This window comes from Suricata suricatta, chromosome 16 (assembly GCF_006229205.1).
Source record: "Suricata suricatta isolate VVHF042 chromosome 16, meerkat_22Aug2017_6uvM2_HiC, whole genome shotgun sequence".
Classification (NCBI taxonomy): Eukaryota; Metazoa; Chordata; class Mammalia; order Carnivora; family Herpestidae; genus Suricata; species Suricata suricatta.
Window position 1 is genome coordinate 53,311,476 of NC_043715.1, and position 23,848 is coordinate 53,335,323.

The following is a 23,848-nucleotide window of genomic DNA, read 5'->3' on the forward strand; positions in this document are numbered from 1 at the left end:
AATCTCCCACAGGTCATGAATGACGGCACCCACTGTGTGTTGCCAGCCAAGGAAGCTCACTGAGCCTTGGTTTCCAGGGATTTTACTGAGGGCTTGGCCACATGGCCGACCTCAGTTAGTCTGTCTCCAGCCCCTCCAGAGGTCCAGTCGGTACCTCATGGCCCATGGCCCTCCCTGTAAGTCAGGTTAGCATGTCAGCATCGTCTGGCTGGCTGGCCCAGACAGGTGACCACAAAGACACTGTCATCAGGCAGGATATTCCAGGGGCTTAGAGATCTTCTCCCAGGAGGTGGTCAAGGGCCCAGCCCTTGTTTGGGACGTGCTTAATTTAGTCTGGAACTGTTGCGTTAACCCATTATTTCACTGCCCACTTGTCTACTTGGTTCATTGATTTGTTTCTTAACTTGGGACAGGATACAAAGAACGACTTGTGACATCTGCCACCTGGGGACACATGATTTGGGACAAGGCTCTAGTAGGGCTTCTGTTTTTTGTTTTTAAATTTGAAAACATTTTTTTCTTTTCAAATTTTTATATAAATTTTAGTTAACATATAGCGCAACATTGGTTTCAGGAGTAGCATCAGTGATTCATCACGTATACACCTGGTGCTCCTCACAGCACCTTCCTTAGTGCCCATCACCTGTCTAGCCCATCCCCCCACCGACCTCCCTCCATCAGCCCTCATTAGTCTTTCATGGTTTGTTTTCCTCTCTTTTCCCCATCCCATATGTTCATCTGTTTTGTTTCCTAAATTCCACATCTAAGTGAAATTGTATGGTTTTTGTCTTTCTCTTGACGGACTTATTTCACTTAGCATAATACACTCTAGCTCCATCCATATCCTTGCAAACGGCCAGATTTCATTATTTTCATGGGCAAGAAATATTCCATTCTTTATTTATCTACCACATCTTCTTTATCCTTTCATCAGTCAATGGACATTTGGGCTCTTTCCATGCTTTAGCTATTGTTGACAGTGCTGCTATAAACATCGGGGTGCACACACCCCTTCAAATCTGTATTTTTGTATACAAAATCACAAAAATACATCATAGGGTAGTTCTCTTTGTAACTTTTTAGGAACCTCCACACTGTTCACAGCGGCTGCACCAGTTTGCATTCCCACCAGCAGTGCAAGAGGGTGCCTCTTTGTCCGCATCCTCGCCGACACCTCTTGTTTCTTATGTTAATCTTTGTCATTCCGACAGGAGTGAGGTGGTATCTCATCATGGTTTTGTTTTGATTTGTATTTCCCTTATGATGAGTGATGTTGAGCATATTTTCATGTGTCTAGTACTCATCTGGATGTCTTCTTTGGAGAAGTGTCTCTATATGACTTCTGCCCATTTCTTCACTGGAGTATTCTTTTGTTTTGGGCTAAATAAGTTCTTTTTTGATTTTTTTAATGTTTATTTTTGAGAGAGAGGGAGTGTGAGCGGGGGAGGGGCAGAGAGAGGGGGAGGGGCAGAGAGAGAGAGAGAGAGAGAGAGAGAGAGAGAGACACAGAATCCAAAGCAGGCTCCAGGCTTAGAGCTGTGAGCACAGAGCCTGACGCGGGACTGAAACGCAGGAATTGTGAGATCATGGCCTGAGCCAAAGTCGGACGCTTACCCGACTGACCCACCCGGGCGCCCCGGGCTTGATAGGTTCTTAATAGATTATGAATTGTAACTCTTCATCTGATACATCATTTGCAAATATCTTCTCATTTCACAGACTGCCTTTTAGTTTTGTTAATTATTTCCTTTGCTGTGCAGACTTTTAGCTTGATGAAGGTTCAGTAGTTAATTTTTGCTTCTGTTTTGATTAACAAGAACTGTGTTTATGTGCCTTTTTTTTTTAGTTCTCATGCTTTATGGACAGAGGTGGAGTACGTGTGTGTGTGTGTGTGTGTGTGTGTGCGTATTACGAGCACAGACTTACTGCATATGCACACACACAGATTACGAGGTATAATGTGTGTGTACGGATACAGTAAGTCCGTGCTCGTAATCTCCATAGTCAACAGGCAGTTGCAAGTATCTCTTTATTCCTTCACAGAAGTGTATTGAGCGCCTGCTATGGGCCAGGGACTGCCGGGTGGTGGCGACGTCAGGATGAATGAGACGTCCCCCTCGCAGAGCTCAGAGCCTGGCAGGGAGAGTGGAAGTCATAGAAGTGATACTGATGAGCTCCCACACATTAGGCCTCTTAGGGAGCAGACGCCAGCAGGCACTTTAATGGCCTCAGCCGCCCTCGAGGCTGGATGGATGTTTCCTTGTCACAGGTTAATTTCTAGGGAGGCCCTGTCCCTTGCTGCCAGGCTCACAGCTGCCACACAGCAGAATGGGAATGTTTTCATGTCTGCTCTTCCCAGAGCACCATAGTTTTGCAGTAATTCCTGCTGGTGCTTCGGAACAGCTACACCTGTCTTGTGCTCCATGGTGAGATGTAGAAAGCTGCTCACATAATCTGCTCACTCAGGAGGAGCGGGACAGGGCGATAGCAGGCCCTCAGGAGGCGGTGAGGCTTCTAGGGAGTTGATGCGGCGCAGCTCTCTGAGCCCTCTTCTGGGCCAGGTGCGTCCTCTTAGACCCCTGTCCTCCCCTCAGTGCCCGGAGGTGAGGCTGAACATCATCTCCAACCTGGACTGCGTGAACGAGGTCATCGGCATCCGGCAGCTGTCCCAGTCCCTGCTGCCCGCCATCGTGGAGCTGGCCGAAGATGCCAAGTGGCGGGTGCGGCTGGCCATCATCGAGTACATGCCCCTGCTGGCCGGACAGCTGGTGAGTGCGGCGGCCTGGGGGCAGGCCTCAGCACGTGCAGCACGTCCAGGGCTGTCACGGGGGCACCAAGGCCCCTGAGGGCTGTCTGGGGAGTGGGAGGAAGGGCACGGGAAGTGGGCTGTGAAGATGAGTGGTCTTCAGTTAGAAAAGAGAAGGGAATGGAGCCCGCCAGGGGAGGCTGAGGAGTATCTGATGAGTTTGGGTGGGTGTGTTACCCTGTGTATCGCTGCAAACTCCTCAGTCTCCTTCGATTCCTTCTTTTTTCTCCCGCAGGGGGTAGAATTTTTTGATGAGAAGCTCAACTCCTTGTGCATGGCATGGCTTGTGGATCATGGTGAGCCCCTCTGGCAGGCGGGGGAGGGTGTTGGTGCTCCAGGAAGGATGGACGGGCATTGACCGGGGCTTGCAGGGGTATGGAGTCACTGCCCCCAGCCATCGGCTGCTTATGTGGACCAGCTCCTTTTTAGAATTCTGGAGAAGTGCAGGGTGGGTGGGGAAACAGAGATCATGCAGGGGCGGCCTGGCCTGGGACAGTGGAGAGAGTGCCAGGGCTGCTGGGGGAGTGACCCAGGCTGGAATCCTGCCCCTGACTGGAAGCGCAAGCACACCCCTCTGAAATCGGTGGCTTCTCAGTCGTTCAGGGCCATTGTGAGAACTGAGATGAAAATTAAAGTCAGCATTGGTTTGTTGCAGTGCCATTCCAGGTAGTAGTTACTAAATATTTTGCTTAGGCAGATCAGTTTGCCCATCTGTAAAAGGGGACCAGTAGTGGAAGCTGTGTCCTGGAGCTGTTGGGAAGCTACTGCACGAAAAGAAACCCCGCCTTTAGGAAGTAGCACAGACTTTGCTGCACCTGCAGCCCAGTACCCAGGGCTGCCCGTTGGCAGTAGCGCGAGCCTGCTCCCTGCCTGCCCAGCCCTTCACCTTCTGAATCCCCGCTCTTTTGCAGTCTATGCCATCCGTGAGGCTGCCACCAGCAACCTGAAGAAGCTGGTGGAGAAATTTGGGAAGGAGTGGGCCCATGCCACCATCATCCCCAAGGTCTTAGCCATGTCCGGGGACCCCAACTACCTGCACCGCATGACTACGCTCTTCTGCATCAATGTGAGCTCCCCCGTCCGCCTCCTGGCCTGCCCCCCAGGGAACTGAGAAAACCTGGGAGAGGAGGGATTGCTGGGGTCCTTAGATGCATCTGGCTCAGGAGGAGGGACGTGGTGGAGCTTGGGGCAGGGGGGCAGGGATGGATCCCTGGGGAACTACAGGCCAGAGGTGGGGACCTCCGTGGTGGGAAACCCAGGACTAGGGAGGTTTGGTCTGCCGAGCAGTGACTGCACACCTTTCTGAGTATCCTTCTTGTTCTCTGTAAAGTATACGGGGATATTTGCATATGATACATTGTTATGTGTGCAGGCTCTAGAGTCAGACCTGCTCTTTAATTCTAGCTCTGCCACAGATTAGTCAAAGGCTTTGGGACATTTCCTAACTGCTCAGTGTTTTAGTTTTCTTCCCAATCAACCACTGATCCTGGTAATCACAGTACCTTACTCAGGAGGTTGTAAAGATTAATCTGGCCATACACGCACAGGCCTTAGGACAGTTGTGTTATGGGGAGCAAGGTCTCCTTTCTTTCTTTCATTGAAATAAACCATACACATAACTAGAAATTAAAAGGCAGAATTTAACAACATTTAAATTTAACTGAATGTTCTGATGATTTCTTCCCACGTCTCACTTTGGAAACCACACTAAGAAAGGCATCCCCGGGGTGAGGAATCAAGGCCCATCTCCAGAAGATGAAGGGAAGTCTGAGGAGGGGGAGATGGGACTGGGACAGTCTGAGCTGAGGGTTTCCAGGAGGGGGAGACAGTGGTGTGAAGGTGTTAAGAGGGTGTTGGTAGAGATGGCAGCCTTAGGAGAATGAACTGTCCCCAGGGTGACTGAACCTGGGCTCAGTGTCCCCCACATTGCTCAGCGTCACCTTCAGGCCTAATGATCACTGAGGTGGCCTGGTCAGAGGGGGGAAGAAATGGGAGTTAGCCATGAACTTTGTATAATCACCTCTCTGTCACTCAACTGCCCCCAGGTGCTGTCTGAGGTCTGTGGGCAGGACATCACCACCAAGCACATGCTGCCTACAGTTCTGCGCATGGCTGGGGATCCTGTCGCCAACGTCCGCTTCAATGTGGCCAAGTCCCTACAGAAGATAGGGCCTATCCTGGACAATAGGTGAGGCCTGGACCCTCCTTCACACACTGGCCGGACTGGTTTGACCTTTGAAGATGGAGTCTAGGGTTTGAGACCCAACGCGGCTCTTGCTATGTGAGCCTGGCCAGTGTCTTCATCTTCCTAAGGTCTTAGTTTCCTCACATGTGGAATGAGAGTTCTTACGGCCTCCCTCCTAGTGGGAGCGGGGCGGTAGGGCGGCAGCACCGGAGAAAATGAAATTAGCAAGTTTTAGTTATTTTTGAATGTATGTGTATGTGTGTTATATTATTGGATCAAACCCATGAAATACAAAGGAATAAATTTAATGAAGATGTAAAACATCTTTAGTGAAAACTAAAATGTTGCTTTGAGAAATTAAAGATTCACTTAATATTCATGGAAGGGATGATTCCCCAAATGTGTGTATAGGTTCAGTATGATCTCAGTCAATCTTAGGTTCTTTATTGAAAAACTGACAAGTTGATTCTGGAGTTAACAGAAACGAAAAGATCTGGAGTAGCAAAAATGTCCTAAAAAAGAAAAAATTTGGTATCTGATAGCGATACCAAGACTTACGAGGCCACAGTAATTAGAAAGTGAGATGTTTGCACAATAATACAGCCCGATGACCCAGAATTGAGGACACAGAGACCCATGTGTATGTAACAGGAGGTGCTACTGCAGTTCAGGAGTGAGATGTAGGTATTTTCATAGACGGCACAGTCAGTTGGATATGCATGGGGGCAGAAGGGGGGGCACTTCCCACTTCAGTGTGTAAGTGAATTAGTGACAATATAGACCATAATTAGAAAAATAAAAAAATATTTTAGAAGAAAATGTAGTGCAACACCTTTAAGACTTACAGAGATTTATTAAATTGCTCAGATTTGTTAAATCGCTCACCATGGGAAAAGGTTGATGAGTTTGCCTTGAATGAAAAGAAATTCGTCAAAAGAGTACATTATGAAGGGCGCCTGGGTGGCTCAGTTGGTTAAGCGTCCGACTGTTGGTTTTGGCTAAGGTCGTGATCTCAGGGTTGTGAGACCGAGCCCCATGTCAGGCTCCACACTCAGTGGAAAGTCTCTCCTTCTCTCTCCATCCTTCCCCCACTGCATGCACCGCTCTCTCTCACAGAAAAAATCACACACACATTTGAGAGTAAAATGGCAAGCCACCGATGGGGAGGATTGGGAGTAATACCTACTTCTGACTAAGGATGGATTCATCCATTGGCTTTCCTACTAATCAATAAGACAAACCCCCAAGAAAGATAGGGGCAAAAACCAATTTGAACATCCACTTCTGAAAGATCTCCATGTAGCCAAGAATAGGTGACAGGGTGCTCAACATCATCAGCCATTAGGAAATTGCAAGTGAAAATACACCCCAGACTGGCTTAACCTGAAAAAAATTTGGAGTCTTTCGGTGGTGGATCGGACTCTCCTACTCGCAGCTGAGGCCGTGAGTGGCGTGCGGGGACAGTCAGTCTGAAACTAGGGAAGCTAAGGGTATGTACCCTGTGAGCCGGCACTGCACGCCCCGTTCCTGGAGAATGAGAGCTCATTTGTAGCAAAAGGACGGTTGTAATAGCTTTATTCATATTAGCCACGGAATGGAAACACCCCCGATGTCCATCAGCAGGACAGTGGATAAATTGCGGTTTGTTCATACTACGTGAGACTCTGCTTAACACACATGATTCTCACCAGCGTCCTGTTGAGTGAGGAGCCAGACCCAGGGAGACAGCCTGTGATTCTACTTCTGTCAAGTTCAAAAACAGGCAAAACTGGAATGCAATATGACCATTTGTAGCAAAGTGGATGGACCTCGAGGGTGTCATGCTGAGCGAAATAAGTCAGGCGGAGAAGGACAGATACCATATGTTTGCACTCATAGGTCTAACAGGAGAAACCTAACAGGACCATGGGGAGGGGAAGCGGGGGAAGGAGTTAGGGAGAGAGAGGGATGCAAATCACGAGAGACTCTTGAATACTGAAAACAAACTGAGTGCAGGAGGGGGAGGGGAGAAGGGGGTGATGGTCATGGAGGGGAGCACTTGTGGGGAGGAGCATTGGGTGTTGTATGGAAACCTTTTTGACAATAAACTATTTTAAAAGGCAGGAATAAAACACAAAAACAGGCAAAACAGATCTAGAAGATAGAAGAGAGAACAGTAGTTATATGGGGCAAAGGAATGGTCTGTTAACTGGAAGGGGACGTGCCTTCATCTCCCCGTGACTTTCAGTGTGGGTAGATTTCCCAGGGGCCCTTACTGGAGAGTAGATACCTCCCCTTGGCTCCTATTGGCCAGATACTTCTCCTTCAGCACTTGACATGTCTCTGTTAATGTGTCCTCCCCCTCGCCCAAGCTCTGCATGGGCCAGGATCAGGTGTTGGATTTACCACTCTGCTCACCTAATGCATAGTAGGCCTCCGTAAATATGTTAAATAAAGACGTCTATTTGCTGAGCTTTCTAAGACTTGTGGGTTCTGTGATTCTCTGCCCTACTTTCCCAGACTGACTGACTGACCTTTGCCTATTCTGGATCCCCAGGACCTCTATCCGAGTTTGTTAGACTTCCAGCCTACGAAGTCCTCTCCTTTCTAGGCACACGTGCATGTCTGTACCTGCGCCCCTTCCTGCCCAGAAACCCTCTGCCTGCCTCATGCCCCCCACCTAGCTTGGCTCACCCCCTCCCTCGCCTTTCCTTTCTCCTTCCAGCACACTGCAGAGTGAAGTCAAGCCCATCCTAGAGAAGCTGACCCAGGACCAGGATGTGGATGTCAAGTACTTTGCCCAGGAGGCTCTGACTGGTAAGGCGTGAACTCAGAGACCCCAGCAGGAGGGTGGTGTTACAAGGGCCTAGACCTGAGAACAGCAGCTCCTGGGAGGGGGAGATACAGGAGTTGTGGGCCGAGGGCTAGCTGTGGTTCTGACTCCCTCCTGTTCCTGTTCCCCCAGTTCTATCTCTCGCCTGATGCTGGAAGAGGAGCCAACGCCGGCCTCTGGTGTCCACCCTCCCCCCCCCCAAGTCCCTCCCTCAGGGAGACAGTGGGGGGCCTTTGGCTCTCACTCCCTGTGCATGGTCTGACCCCAGGCCCCTTCCCTCAGCACGGTTCTTCCTCTCCCCAGCCTGGGAATCCGACTTCTCTCGCTGTCCACCTCCCAAGGGGCTTGGGGAGCACAAGGTGGGACAGGGCAGTGACCCTGGGAGGAAGGGGCCACTTGCATCCGCAGAGATGTGAGTGTCCCGGGTCATTGGCTCCTGCTGCTCTAATGGGGACCCCCTACCCCATCTTCTCCACCTCCTTTCTCCCTTCCTCCCTTCCTCCCTTCTTCTCCCCATCTCCCTCAGTGGGGTTATTTTTTGTGTGTGTGTCAACTGTGCCGTTTTTATTTTATTCCTTTTTTCCCTTTTCACAGAGAAATAAAGGTCTAGAAATAGCTGGTCCTCTGGTGTTAGTCACTAGCATGGAGGAGGGGGCGCCACACCAAGGCCATGGTCTCTACTGCTCTCTCTGGGGAAGACCTAATTATTGGGCTTGGGATTTCTGGGGAGCCACCAGGAGTGTAGCCGGCCTGCAGGGTAGAGAGGGTCCGTGAAGTGCCTCTGGCCAGCAGAGGCCTGGGTGCAGCTTAGTTTCACAGACATTAGCCAACTATGTGGTAGTTCACAGCAGGTGCCTTGGAGCCAGACTGCCTGGGTCCAGATCCCGGTTCTTTTAGAAATGGCTGTGTGACCTTGAGTAGGTTACCCAGTTTCTCCAAGCTCAGTTTCGTACTTTGCAAAATGGGGTAATGGTAGACTCTAGATTGCAGTGTGAAAACTAAGTAAGTTCATGTCTGTAAAGCGGGTGTGAAGACTAAATAAGTTCATGTCTGTGAAGTGGGTAACCGCACATGGCACGGGAGAAGGTACATACCTTGCTGGAGAGCCCCCTGTGGGCCGGGCCCTGCCCCTGAGCAGAAGTCCCAGAGCTGTAACAGGGACTGGGAGGGGGACTGTCAGGATGGAGCCCCTTGTCCCCAATACCTGTTCTTCCCATCTCTTCACTAATAGAGACACTGGTCTGTGTCTGGGCACATGTCTGCCTGGATTCAAGGCATTTTCCCAGGTCTCTTGACATTCGGTGTGGCATTGTGACTAAATTCTGGCCAATAACGTGAACAGAAGTGGTTGTGCAGCTTCTAAGAAGTGCTCCCCAGGAGGAAATCTGCTCCCACTGCTTTTCCTCCTCCCTGCACTCTAGACCTTAGACCAGATGACTGGAGTGGGAGCAGCCATCTGGGGCCAGGAAGTGAGCGTAGGATTGTCAGCCCCGCAAGACAGCAGAACAAGATAAGAGGAGCCTGGGTCCCTGACGCGGTGAAAAGCCACACCCGTGTTGGTTAGCTGGGGGAGTTAAACTGTTGGAGTGACTGTTCATTTGGGGTTTCATCACTTGCAGGTCACCCGAATTCTAACTGATGCAGGGGCCAAAGAGCCCTGGAGAGAGGAGCAGGAGACTTAGTGGATGGTGGTACGTGTAAGGTTTCACAGAGGTGGTGATACTTGTGGAATTTTGCTCAGCAGGGTGGACGGGGAATGGCCCTGGGTGGCTTAGCCCTCACGTTACTGAGTCCCTACTGTTAGGCCCCGCTGAGTCCTGGGGGGTAACGGTGAAGAAAACCCTGTTCCTCCCGTTTTTGACTTCCCATTAGTTTCATGAGGGAAAGGTCAGTGGTTTAAATTTGGTCCCCACCCTTCACCCAAAACAAGTGTACATTTCCTAGGGTATAAATATTTGAAGGACTGACTAAGTAAAAATTGATGAGGTTGGGAGGTGGGCAGTGCGGTCACTTCCAGCATGATGGACATTCAAGCTCAGGCGGCAGTCTACCACTAATTGTTGAAAGAACATTCGGATGGATGCTGCATGGTGTTTCATTTATATTTTACTGCCCAACAACCCACCCCCAAAACTTTGTGATTTAAAACCATGAAAATGTATTCCTCATAATTCTGCAGTCTGGGCTCCGGTCATTTGGAAGTTTCCTTTATATGGTATCTGCTGGGGTTGGAATGTTCAAGATGAGTTTGTCACTGCTATGTCTGGGAGTGCTACCTCATTCGAAGCCTGGTACAGCCTGTCTCACCATGACCTCTCCAGGGCGGCTGGACCTCTTCATCTGATGGCTTATGGTTCCAAAACAGTTACCAAGAGAACAAGTCCCAGTTTACTTGCTTTCAAACCTCTGCTTGCATCACAAACCAACACAAGTCACCTGGCAAAGCGGAGTCCATGTGGGAGGGACCTCACAAAACGTGAAAGCCCGGAGGGTGTGGTTCGCCAGACGCGGCCAGTGTAATAGTCTATGACACATGGTCCAGAGAGAAACTTGGAGTTCCATCTGAGCTCTGCCGCAGGCGGGGGGTGGGGTGGGGGGGGGGAGGTGGTCAGCGGCGTAAGATGAGGTTGATGACAGAGTGCATAGAGCGTTTGGAGCACGCTGAAGATTTAAACTATCCTGGAAGCTGAAAGCAGCTACAGGGGTTTTTGTAAAGGAGTGGCAGCATCAGAACTAAAGGGGGAGACCTGGGAGGATATGGTCTAAGCAAGAGAGGAGTTTTGAGCTGGAGCAGGTGCCATGCAGTTGGGTAGGTTGTAGGTAGAAAGGAAAACCAAGCTTCCCAAGGGGACAGATTGGTACTGGGTGACACTTGGATCAGGGAATAAAGGGAAGGATGCAGTCATCTTGGCCACCAGGATTCGAGCCTTCTGAGACCACCTGCTCCCCTGGGAAACCGTCTTGGTTCCTGCAAACCCCCACGTGCTTCAACATCACCAACTTTTTCATGTAATGTGAACCTCTACCTGGAAAGCTTTCCCTCCTCATTCCTCAGGAAGAGAAGTGATTCAGTTTGGAGAGTAGGACAAGGAGTGGGGAGTGGCCTAGGCGAGCATGGAGAAGGATGTGGGAGCAGATCTTAAAGAGCTTCCAAATACAGTGAAGGGAGGGGTGCCAGGTGGCTTGGTTGAGATCCGACTTCAGCGCAGGTCATGATCTCATGGTCTGTGAGTTCAAGCCCCGCATCGGACTCTGTGCTGACAGCTCAGAGCCTGGAGCCTGCTTCACATTCTGTGTCTCCCTCGCTCTGCCCCTCACTCTCTCTGTCTCCTAAAAATAAACTGATTAAAAAAAATTAAAAAAGTATATAGTGAAGGGATTGATTCTGATCCTGAGGGACAAGATTGACTAAGCCGGCGGGGGGGGCGGGGGGCGGAGGCGGTTCCTTCTGGGGTCAAACAAGGCCAGGGGGCCAGAGAGGAGCCTGGGATGTAGGTCCTAGCGAGCAAGGGCAGGGACTCAGCTGGGTCTGGGGCTGAGGAGAGCAGGCAGATTGAGGAGGTCGACTTGAGGCCACTTCTGCTTTTCAGACCCACAGAAGTTACACAAGATGCAGCTGCAAGGAAGGCCCTGTCCCCATCCTGTCCTCATACATAATCAAAACGTAAAGCCTCAACACATGCCTTGTCATCAGCCCTCCTGTGCCAAGGAAATCCCCACTCCATCCACTCCCTTTAGTCCTTCCCTGCGCAGCTGTGTTTTTCAGATGACGAAACAGACCGGAGTGTTTTGGTGGTCTGATGTAGGCTCTTACGGGCTTTCCAGGTCAGAATTTCACAAGTCTCTCCCAGAAGAAAAAGTACCTTAATTTCCTCTAGGACCTTAAGATCCTTTTAGGACCTAGCCAAAGAGGGAAGCTGGCCTTACACGTTAGATGAGAGGATGCAGAGCATGGCTGGCACTATAGGAAATATGGGTTCTGGTCTCTTAGCCATGATGCAAAATATAGAAATCCATGGTAGGCTTTTTAATTAGTCACTGGGGGCAAAACCTCATTGTAGAGTTTTTATTCCTCTTACATGGAATATACATCACAGCAGAAATATCTATGTTTATATGGAATGCATTTGATTAGTAATCAAAAGAATGTCCACAAAAGTCCAGGCCCAGATGGCTTCAGTAAATTCTACCAAAACATTTAAAACAATACCAAGTTTTTCACAAACTCTCCCCAAAAGTAGAAGAGAGTATTTCCCAGCCCATTCTGAGGCCAGCATTACCTTGATACTAAAATCAGACAAAGACACCAGAAGAAAACTACAGACTGGTATTCCTCATGAACATGGATACAAAAAATCTCACTAAATACTAGCAACCCAAATCCAGCAATGCACAGAATTAGGCACCATAACCAAATGAAATTTATCCCAGGCACGCAAGGTTAGTTTAACTTCAGAAAAATCAATAAAAGACAACCACATGATCATCTCCATCAATGCTGGAAAAGCATTTGACAAAATCCAAGATGCTTTCATAATAAAACACTCAACAAATAAAATAGAAGGGGACTTCCTTAACCTGACAAAAGGTACAAAAACCTGCAACTAATGTAATAATGGTGAAAGACTGGGTTCATCTTACCACATACGATGAAAAAGACAAAAATATCCTCTCTTGCCACTTCTTTTCAACATTGTGCTAACAGCTCAGGGTAATTAGGCAAGAAAAAAGGCTTGGAAAGGAAGTAGAACTGTGTTTGCCGATGACATGACTTCGTATAGGAAATCCTAAGGAATCCACTAAAAAGTAAACAAGGTCAGTAAGATTGCAGGATGCAAGACAAATATACAAAAATAAATTGTATATTTATGCGATAAGTGTCGGTAAGGATGAGGCGATCCTGGGATCCTCATGTAGTGCTGATGGGAATGTAAAATGGTACAGTCACTTTGGAAAACTACGCGGCAGTCCCACTGAGTTACCATTTTGCCCACCCTTTGCACTCCTAGGTTTATACCCAAAAGAATTGAAAACAGCTGTAAGAACTTGTACACAACTATTGATAACAGCATTCTTGACAACAGCCCAAATGTGGAAACTACCCAGATGTCCATCAACGGATGAACAGGCAAATGAAATGTAGTGTGTCCATATAATGGATATGACTCAGCCTTAAAAATGAATTAAGTATTGATACATGCTACAACATGGATGAATTTTGGAAACATGTCATGTGAAAGCAGCCAGACACAAAAGGCTGCATATTACAGGACTGTTTTACTTGTACCTTTGGTGTCATATCTAACAAGTCATTGCCAAATCTAACATCACGAAGGTTTTTTAAAAATTTTTATTAATATTTAATGTTTATTTTTTTATAATAGTTTATTGTCAAATTAGTTTCCATATAACACCCAGTGCTTCTCCCCACAAGTGCCCCCCACCATGACCATCACCCCCTCCCCCTCCCCCTTCAGTCCATGGTTCGTTTTGACCGATGTTCTCTGAGTTTTATAGTTTTAGCTTTTACATTTAGGTCTTTGTTTCATGTTGAGTTAATTTTTGTATATGGTGTTAAGTAGGGATCCAACCTTTTATTTTTCTTTTGCCTGTGGGTATTCAGTTTTCAAGTACCATTTGTTGAATGGTCTTGGCACGCTTTCAAAATCATTTGACCATAAATACCAGTACCACACTATTTTGATTACAGTAACTTTGTTTTCAAATCAAAGTGACCCCTAGCTTTGTTCTTTTTCAAGATTGTTTCAGTTATTAGGGGTCCCTTGAGATTCCATATGAAGTTTAAGATGGGTTTTTCTATTTCTGCAAAAAAAATCATTGGGATTTTGAGAGGGATTTTGTTGAATCTGTAGATTGCTTTGGGTCATAGTGACATTTTAGCAATAGTAAGTCTTCCACTCCATGAGCATGGGAGGGATGCATTTGCATTTATTTAGGTCTTTCTTTCAAAATGTTTGGTAGTTTTCATTGTAGAAATTTTTCACATCTGGTTAATTTCTTATTTTTTTATGCTATTATAAATGAGATTATTTTTGTAATTTCCTTTTCAGATTGTTCATTGCTATATACAGAAATGCAACTGATTTTTCTTTTTTTTTAATTTTTTCTTGATTTTTATTTTGCTACTTTGCTGAATTCATTATTCTAACAGTTTTATTCTGGAATTTTTAGGCTTTTCTATATAGAAGATCATATCTGCAAACAGATAATTTCACTTTGTCCTTTCCAATGTGGATGCCTCCTTTTTCTTGCAGATTTATTCTGGTTAGGATTTCCAGTACTATATTGACTAGAAGTGATGAGAATGGGCACCATTGTTCTTAATCTCAGAGGAAAAGCTTTAACTGTAACTCTTGAGTATGATATTGGTTGTAGGCATATCATATATGACCTTTATTTTGTTGGGGTACATTCCTTCTATACTCGATTTGTTAAGAGTTTTCATTATGAAAGGATATTGAGTTTTGGTAGGTGCTTTCTGCAACTATTGAGATGAATGTATTATTCTTCATTCTATTAATGTGTTCTGTCACATTTGTTGATTTGCATATGTTGAACTATCCTTACATCCCAAGCATAAATCTTATTTGATTATGGTGTATGGAACCTTTTTTTTTTTTTGTATGGAACTTTTAATATGCTACTGAATTTGGTTTGCTGGCTGTTTATTGAGGACTTTTGCATCAATATTCATCAGGTATATTGACCTGTAGTTTTGTTTCCTTCTAGTGTCCTTTTCTGACTTTGGTGTCAGGGTCATGCGGACCTTGTAAAATGAGTTTGAGTGTATTCCTTCCTCTTCAGTTTTTTTGAGGAGTTTTAAAAGGACTGGTGTTAATTCTTCTTTAAATGTTTGGTAGAATTGATCTGTGAAATGATCTGGACCTGAGCTTTTCTTTGTTGAGTTTTTGATTCTTATTCAGTCTCCTTATTATTGGTCTGTTCAGATTTTCTTTTTTTTTTCTTTTTTTTTTTTTAATAGTTTATTGTCAAATTGGTTTCCATACAACATCCAGGGCTCTTCCCCACAAGTGCCGTCCTCCATCACCACCACCTCTTTTCCCCCTTCCCCCTCCCCCTTCAACCCTCAGTTCACTTTCAGTATTCAATAGTCTCTCAAGTTTTGCATCCCCCTCTCTCCCCAAGTCTCTTTCCCTCTTCCCCTCCCCCTGGTCCTTCATTAGGTTTCTCCTGTTCTCCTGTTAGACCTATGAGTGCAAACATGGTGTCTGTCCTTCTCCGCCTGACTTATTTCGCTTAGCATGACACCCTCGAGGTCCATCCACTTTCCTACGAATGGCCAGATTTCATTCTTTCTCATTGCCACGTGGTACGCCATTGTGTATATATACCACATCTTCTTGATCCACTCATCAGGAGAGACAGTATGGTTTTGGCACAAAAACAGCCACATAGACCAATGGAATAGAATAGAGAACCCAGACCTGGGCCCACAAATGTACGGCTATTTAATTTTTGACAAAGCAGGAAAGAGTATCCGATGGAAAAAAGACTGCTTCTTTAGCAGGTGGTGCTGGGAGACATGGACAGCAACATGCAGAAGAATGAAACTAGACCACTTTCTTACACCGTACACAAAAATAAGATCAAAATGGCTGAAGGACCTGAATGTGAGTCAGGAAACCATCAAAACCCTCAAGGAGAAAGTAAAGAACTTTTTAAAATTCACTGAGAAAATGATAGAAAATACAACAGGAAAAAATGAACAAAATAAAAGCAGACACTTCAAGAAAAAAGTACCCAATATCTAATAACAACAATGAAAAAAAAAACCAATCAACTTCCTAAGTTCTAAAAGGAACTGCAAATAAAGTCACTACCTGCTTTAACATCACACACCAACCACGAGACTAACGTGAAAATGACAAAAAATACTAAGCATAAATAAAGATATATATAAACCAGGCATGTCACACAGTGTTGGTGGATATGAAATTTGTATAAACATTTTGGAAAATTGGCAGTTATCCTCAAAAGCTAAGTAGATGTAATCCTGTGGCCCAAAAGTTCCTCTGTCACATATGGATTGAACAGAAAATCATACATGTATCACCAAACCACATTATAGAGTTTAATGCCTGTGCTATTCATGATAGCCCCAACCTGAAACTCACTCTCATGTGCATGGACAGAAGGGTGAACTTGATTGAAGGATGTTCAGACAATGGAATGCTATCACCAACGGCATGAGAAATACAGATAAATTAACAAACACCTGGAATTTTAAAAGCCAAATACAGAAGAGTCCCTGCTGTAGGATTCCATTCATATGAATTGCAAAGAGGTAAAATTGTTTTAATCTGGGATCTATACACAGATGTGTTCAGTTTGTGGAATTTTAGTGAGCAGTACACTCATGAGCTGTGCATAAATATTTTTAATAGATATTGACAACTAAACAAATCAGTTGTAAGAAGGTAAATAGATTAATATGCAATGAGCTTATATTGTCAGTCTGTATTAACTATATTAAATAACTTTACATTGTAATTAGTTTTTACAAGTATTTTGCAGAATACTTTTTACAAGTCTACTCTGGGTTGGAATCTAAGAGATGTTAAATCTATAGCACCCAAAACAATGGGGTAAAATATAGAATTATTAAAATAAACACAGAGGAAGTCAACACTGGGAGAATAAGGAAATAGAACAGGTGTCATGAAGCATATATAATAACTTGGCAAATTTGCCCATTATTAAACTTGAAAGACTAATTGGGGCACCTGGGTGGCTCGGTCACTTAAGCTTCTGACTCGATTTTGGCTTAGGTCATGATGTCATGTTTGTGAGATCGAGCCCTGTGTTGGGCCTGGAGCCTGCTTGGGATTCACTCTCTCCCCCTCCTTTTGCTCCTCTGCTTGCATGCATAAGTGAGCATGCGCACACACTTGCTTCTCAAAAAAAAAAAAAGAGAGACTAATTCTGTTAAAGTCAAATGTTTGACTATTCATTTGGAAATGTTTAAGAGACATAGGTAGGACATAAGAACTAAAGTAGAAAAGTAAAAAATACATTTCATGTATTTTAACAAGTTAGAAAGTTAAGATGAAGATCAGTATTTTAAATTTGCAATTTTACATTGTTATATACAGTTTTCCAATACTGTTGCCTGGTGGGTAATCATAATCAGATTGGTATGCACACACACATGCATGTGAAAACACATACGTGCATATTTATAACATAGATATGTGTACATGTGTATGTGTTTTCCAATACTCTCCTGTATATCACTGTTTCATACAATCCTGAGGGGGAGGAGTGAATAAATGGCTGAACATTGTGCAAAAAGACTCAGTTTACGTGTTCCTCCTAGATGAGGGACTTCGTATTATTTAGGCAAAGCAGAGCATGGATAAACGGGTCATGGCTCATGAGCAGAAGGGCTGACGGTTGGGAAACTGATTACTGACATTGTGCTCAAGAGCATCCAGTTGGTATTAAACAAAAAGAGATAAAATGAAGGAAAGGACGTTAAAGTAGACAAAGGTGCGCACCAGGAGAAGGACGGTTTTGGTAGCTCTGGACTTGGGATGATCCGGAGGAGACGTTGGTCCTATTAATGTGATGACCCATTGCTTGTGCCTGTGCAGAATGAAAACCATCATGGCCCAGACCATGAGCTCCAAACATAACACGTTATGGGATGATAACGCTACATACTGTAAGTCTCTGGTGCTGTCAGAGAACAGTATCCAAAATCCTCTGTGTTTGTGATGTTTTTGTTGCTCCGTTTACCAATGATATACATGAGAAAACTGTATTTACCAGCATGTGCAGGATCCAGCACAGGAATATGGACATGCTTCTGTACTTGGGGGCTTTCACTTTAAGCTCTGTCTACCTGGAGTTCCTGGGACTGATCCTGATGGCCTGGAAGACACTTACAAGGCAGGTGTTACCCAGAGACATCCTTGCCCACTCTGTGAACATACGAAAAGTGTTTGCATCCAAAATCATTGAGGAAATGTCTCAACCCAAAAGGAATCATTGTGGGGGGACTCCTTTAGACAGAATGCCCGATGAGTAGGCTATAATCAGGTGTTTAAGAATCAAATCTATGGGCCTTGACTTGCAAAGAAAAGGATGATACAATGGTGAAGAAGAGAGCTGTTGCCCCGGGTTCCAGCTGTAGTCTGTGATGATGTCATCCCCACTGTCAAATCAATCCCTGGCAGCTATCTTTTCAGTTTCCAGTGACCGAATTTGTCTCCTGAGCTAAAGGACCCTGAAATGAGCACAGGTTCGATGTATCATGTCAACTAAGTCCAATGTTCTCCACTTACCAGTAGTTCTAAGAAATGTTGACTTGATGTTTTTCTTTTACTAAGAGTTTTCCAGAGGCTCTTCTAAAGAGCCCTCATAATATAAAATCAGTCTTGTGAAGGCACTCATCTGAATGAAGCCTTCATGCTTCACAAGTCAATGAGGCCGGCACTGCTATGGCTGTAAGTAGCGGATGAAGAGAACATACACAGAAAAGTTAAGCATTTGTCAAAGTTTGCTGCTTAGGGCAGAGTGGGGACCTGAAATGGGTTGGACTGTGTCAAAAATCCAGAATCAAAACACCCAAATCAACAAACAGTATTTAGTAAGAGTTTATTGTGCATATGAGAAACGTTCATGAACAGGGAGCTTTCAGATTTAAAGCTGATATGAAGGTCAGGGCATAATGTTACAGGATGCCTTATAAAGAGATTACAGTGATTGGTTATTACAAAGGGGGTTTCCAGATGACAAGGGATTGGTTAAAAGTGATTATCTTGTACCACTTTTAGGAAGAGAAGTGTTTATGATTTTCAGAGACTTTCACAAGAAATAACCTATATTTTGCTTATGCTCATGAAATAAGCTAGATTTTAGTTTTTCTTATGTGTCTTCAGTGGTTTTGTCTGCTCATGGAATTTACAAGTCCAGCGTCCATTTTGTATGTAATTTAATAGCTGGTAACAAATACAGTGTGCTAAACTACCAAACTACTAAAAGCTAGTTAGCTGTGTTCATCAAACCATCAAAATTTATATTAGTTTTCATTTTACACCTTGTCATTTGACTTTAGATTTTTGTTACTTGCAGTGTTGGATATAACAAGTTTTCATCTATTTGTAAAGGTATAAATCTTGATATCTTTGGCCTATAAAAGCCAGTATCAATTATGAATAAAGCTTTAGATAACTTAATAAATGCAGATTCATTGCTGGCAGTAGAAAACTAGGAACTGCTCCCCGACAAGTTATGTATGATGGATGCAAGACTGGCTTGATAATTGAATGGCAACACAAAGAAAGGCCCATTTGTTTTTATATCAAGAACACAGTATAATGGCACCTATTACAGAAATTGTGGGGGGCACCTGGGTGTCTCAGTCGGTTAAGCATCCAGCTTCGGCTCAGGTCAGATCTCGCGGTTCATGGGTTCGAGCCCCGCGTCGGGCTCTGTGCTGACAGCTAGCTCGGAGCCTGGAGCCTGTTTCGGATTCTGTATCTCCCTCTCTCTGACCCTCCCCTGCTCCAGCTCTCTCTCTCTGTCTCTCAAAAATAAATAAAAAGCATTAAAAAAAATTAAAAAAAAAAGAAATTGTGGAATAATCACATCATACCTTACATTTGGGACAAAAAACACTAATACATGATAAGCTGTAGGCCAGAAACTCAATTATTATTTTTAGATCACATATTTACTATTAATACGTGAGTTAAACTATTTGCAATGATGCCATATTCATAAATGATATGACATAATACAAAATGAAATGCATAAAGCATGAAATCTTGTGTATTTTATAAATTGATGTAGTAGATTTTGGGATTATGAGAATATAAATACTTTAATAGACTTTATTTTTTACATCAGTTTTAGGCTCACAGCAAAATTGAGTGGAAGGCACAGAGATTTCCCATATACTGCTTATCAGAACTCCACATTAGCATGGTGCCTTTCTAACAAGATGGTAGGAGCCAGGCAGTTGCTATGTGAAACGCATAATTATTATTTTAACCCTTCCTTTAATGTTCCTCCTCTAAATTTAAGAGGGAAAATAGCCTCTGAATAACCAATAGACTGCAGAGTTATCAAGAGACCCAGTATGGCCTCCAGTAATGGTCTCCAGAGTTAGAGAAAACCTTCCCATTCAGGCCGTTACCTTCTGTGTGGGATCAGATAATTCCTATAAGTTCATGGTACTCTTTATTACAAGCATGGAGGTATTATAGGTACACCTCTAGTAATCCTGAAATTTTGGTCTGTGATTCCTATAAAGTAGGCCAGAATAGAGGATTGCTTTCACAACTACATCCTTAAGCACCTTAACAATCAGATTTTATTATTACATTAAATGCCACCCATCACCGCCAGAGAGGGTTCTATTGCATTGCATTTGGAGCCATCAGGTAGGATTGAGGACTCCCATCCCTCTTTACGAGCTCACCCAATTCCTCAGGTGTTAGAACTTCCCGTGTGTTCTGGCCCTGGGCCAGGTTTAAAACCAGGGAATGCCTTTTTCTGATACAGTGACTTATGCAGAATCCTGATATTCCTCCTTCCCTTACAGTGTCTGCCCCTCAGACTGAAATAGAAAATACCCGACTCCCGCTGCCAGGAGTGTGGGCTCAGTGTGATGGTCACTACAGACAGCCAGACCCTGACATGAGTTTGTGATCCTCTACGTCACCTCCCTCAGAACTGCAATTATCATTTCATCTGTGGCCGTGATGGGAGTGTAGGCTTGGGAGTTGAGAAGATTTCTGAAAACTTTTTATCCTGTTGTAATTACCAAAAACAATTACAAGTTTCTAGTTGGCATCTCCCAAGAGAGTATTAGAGTAATTTTGAGAGGCTCTTTCTTTTCCATTATCCCTGAAGGCAAACGGGATCTCACAGGAGAGAGCGGGATATGCCAGGGTCAGCTGTGTGAGGAACTGGCAGTCACTATGTGTGTCCCACTGGGCTCTTCGCTTCCCCAAGCACTTTCCCCAACGTCTAGTTCTTTCCCAGTCTTCATTCCACCGAGTGTTTTAGTTATTTGCAGGGAAGTGGAACGTGACCAAATACTTAGGAAGGGGTTTCAAAGAAATGCAAATAGACAAAAGAACATGATGGCAACAATTTACAAACTGAAACCATTGAACTCACACATCAGAGTCCACTAATTCAATGCCAGTTATTAATGGAAATCTTGTAGGAAAATTAACTTTCCATTGTTGACCTCCCTCTAATGATAGGAAGTGGTCACAGAAAAATACCCACAGAAGGAAGAGAGAGGGTTCTAAAAGAGCCCCTCACAAGTAAAAGCACTGGTATCAGATGACTTAACAGATAGACTCTACCATTCCTAAAACTATCGGATAAGCCTGTGCCACTTACCTGATTCTAGAGCAGTAAAGCGTTACTAGTTCTCGACACTTACGTCGGCTACATTTGCAGCATGAGCACTTGATGCTTTGATAATTAAGAAACATAAATTCAGGGGCGCCTGGGTGGCTCAGTTGGATATCTGACTTCAGCTCAGGTCATGATCTCACAGTTCGTGAGTTAGAGCCCCACATCAGGCTCTGTGCTGACAGCTCAGAGCCTGGAGCCTGCTTCAGAGTCTGTGTCTCCCTCTGTCTCTGCCCCTTCCTTGCTGACACTCTCTCTCTCTCTCAAAAATAAAAAATAAACATTTAAATAAACAAAAATTTTTAAAAAGAAAGAAAAGTAGTCTTAAAAGAAACATAAATTCGGAGTTCAAATTGGCTCTGTGATTTTTCTTACACACAAGTCCACAATTTGATCCAGATTCACTGTCCAGTCACCCCCAGTTTTCAAGGCAGGGTTTGGAGCTACAGTAGTGGGCGATCCAGACTTCTCTCTCTCTCTCTCTCTCTCACACACACACACACACACTTATTTATACACTTCCACAAAGCCACAAGTGCATACACACACAGTGAAATACACACTCATGCACTCACACACACATGCACGCTTACTGTGACGTCATCTTAGTTACACATTCAACACACAAGCTTATGCTCATATTTATAAACACAGACTTCACAGTTTTACTCCTTTTCATGAAACCACAGAGTCACCCAGCATGTGTATATCTCAAGAGCATATTCTCATACGGAAGAAGAGTTACTTATTAAATTTTTATAAATGTTTATTCATTTTGAGAGAGCGCGTGCACATGTGTGAGTAAGGGGGGTACAGAGAGAATCCCAAGCAGACTCCACGCTCATAACAGAGCCAAACACAGGGCTCGATCTCACAACCGTGAGATCACGACCTGAGCTGAAATCAAGTCAGACATCCAGCCAACCGAGCCACCCAGGTACCCCCGCAGAAGTCATTTCTCCATACCCCTGGACGCCTAAACATGGTCTTCTCTTACCGCCCTGTGTGGTCCTAAGCCTGTAACGGCCTACAAAGGCAGTACTTGTGGTATACAGCATTACAAAGTGCTGACAAGAACACCACCTTCGGTCAGGACATGTGTGGAAACATTGCGGTGCGTGGGAGAGCGGCAGGGCATAGGTGTGTGACAGCAGGTGAGAGAGGGGACACAGGGAAAGGACAGGGACTAGATGGTGGTGCAGAGGTCCTATGGGTGAGGGGACAAGAGAGTGCAGGAGAAAGAAGGCAGGAGGATATAGATAGGTGTGCTCAGTGTCACGGGGCATTGCCACCTTTGCGGTACAAGGAGACAGTGTGTAGGGGAGTGAAGGGGATAAGGCATATTGGGTTCTGGGGAAGGAGGTGCAGAGCTGCATGGGAAGGAAGTGGTTTCATGGGGATGAACACTAAGTAGGGAAGATAGGAATTCACAGGATACCCGGTCTGCCTTCCATGTTTGTAGTGTCATTCTGTAACACCCTACCATCAAGAGAGTCCTTACATCTCACAAAATATGGACGACTCCTCCCCTGTGTTCTTTATTCCTTGTGGATGTGAACTCCCCTACGCAGCCCTGCCCTTCATCACTTCTGCCCAGTGTCCCCTCCCAAATATCCCTGTTGTTCCCATGGCTGCTGTCGCTCTTACCACACAGGGCCCAGTGCGTGTTCCACCCTCCGCCGCCTCACACACTGACTCTCCGCGTGCCCTGGGACACCTGAGTGCACTTTAACCACACAACACCTTTGAATCTCTCGTGCACTTAACCCTCTGCACCCTCTCCCTCTGTACTCTGTATCCCCCAAACCCCATGCTCGTGAACTACCTCCCTCTTACCCTTGTGTCCCCTCCCTGTTCTCAGTCACATCCACACGCCCCACCTTCACTTAAGGTGGCAGAGCTCATGAACTTTTTTCCTAATTTTTAAAATTGTGGTAAATCATAAATGTCACATACCTTTTACCATCTTAACTGTTTTCAGGCGTGCAGTTCAGTGGTTCAGGGTGTCCATGCTTTTATGCAACCTTATCGCCACTCTTCATCTTCCGGTTCTGGAACACTGTACCCATTAACACCAGCTTCTCTCTCTTCCCCCAAGACCCTGGCTCCCACCATCTCTCTCTCTCTCTCTCTCTCTCTCTGCACTTGACTGTTAGAAGCCCCTCCTATAAGTAGGATCATACAGAATTTGTCTTTTTTGGACTGGCTCATCCCACTTAACGTAATGTCCTCAGGGTTCATCCATGTTGTAGCAGGTGTCAGCATTTCCTTCCTTTTTTTTTTTTTATAAGTTTATTGTCAAATTAGTTTCCATATAACACCCAGTGCTTCTCCCCACAAGTGCCCCCATCATGACCCTCCCCCCTTCCCTTCTCCCCCTCCCCCTTCAGTCCATGGTTCGTCTCCAGTATTCAGTAGTCTCCCTTGATCTGTGTCCCTCACTCTTCCACGCTCTCTTTCCCCCTTCCTCTCCCCATGGTCCCCTGCCAGGTCTCTCCTGTTAGACCTATGAATGCAAACATATGGTATCTATCCTTCTCTGCCTGATTTATTTCGCTTAGCATGACACCCTCAAGGTCCATCCACTTTCCTACAAATGGCCATATTTCATTCTTTCTCATTGCCA

The 23,848-nt window shown here is 45.1% G+C and overlaps 1 protein-coding gene and 1 pseudogene across 3 annotated transcripts in view; one reads left to right on the forward strand and one right to left on the reverse strand.

Annotated features, from left to right (window-relative positions):
• The window catches only part of PPP2R1A (protein phosphatase 2 scaffold subunit Aalpha), a 44,962-nt gene extending 25,933 nt beyond the window's left edge, over window positions 1-19,029 (forward strand). Inside the window, exons 10-16 of one of the 3 annotated variants that reach the window (XR_003904149.1) lie at window positions 2,595-2,768; window positions 3,042-3,102; window positions 3,718-3,872; window positions 4,852-4,994; window positions 7,696-7,787; window positions 9,423-9,494; window positions 17,439-19,029. Coding sequence is in view for 2 of the 3 variants with exons in the window: in XM_029926527.1 (XP_029782387.1) it covers window positions 2,595-2,768; window positions 3,042-3,102; window positions 3,718-3,872; window positions 4,852-4,994; window positions 7,696-7,787; window positions 9,423-9,442 (645 nt within the window). In the remaining variant the exon portion in view is untranslated. Of the gene's footprint in view, window positions 1-2,594; window positions 2,769-3,041; window positions 3,103-3,717; window positions 3,873-4,851; window positions 4,995-7,695; window positions 7,788-7,935; window positions 8,426-9,422; window positions 9,982-17,438 lie in introns of those variants that run through there. The other 2 variants (XM_029926527.1, XM_029926528.1) reach the window with 2 other exon arrangements.
• Window positions 17,286-23,848, reverse strand: part of LOC115279864 — a 9,874-nt pseudogene continuing 3,311 nt past the window's right edge.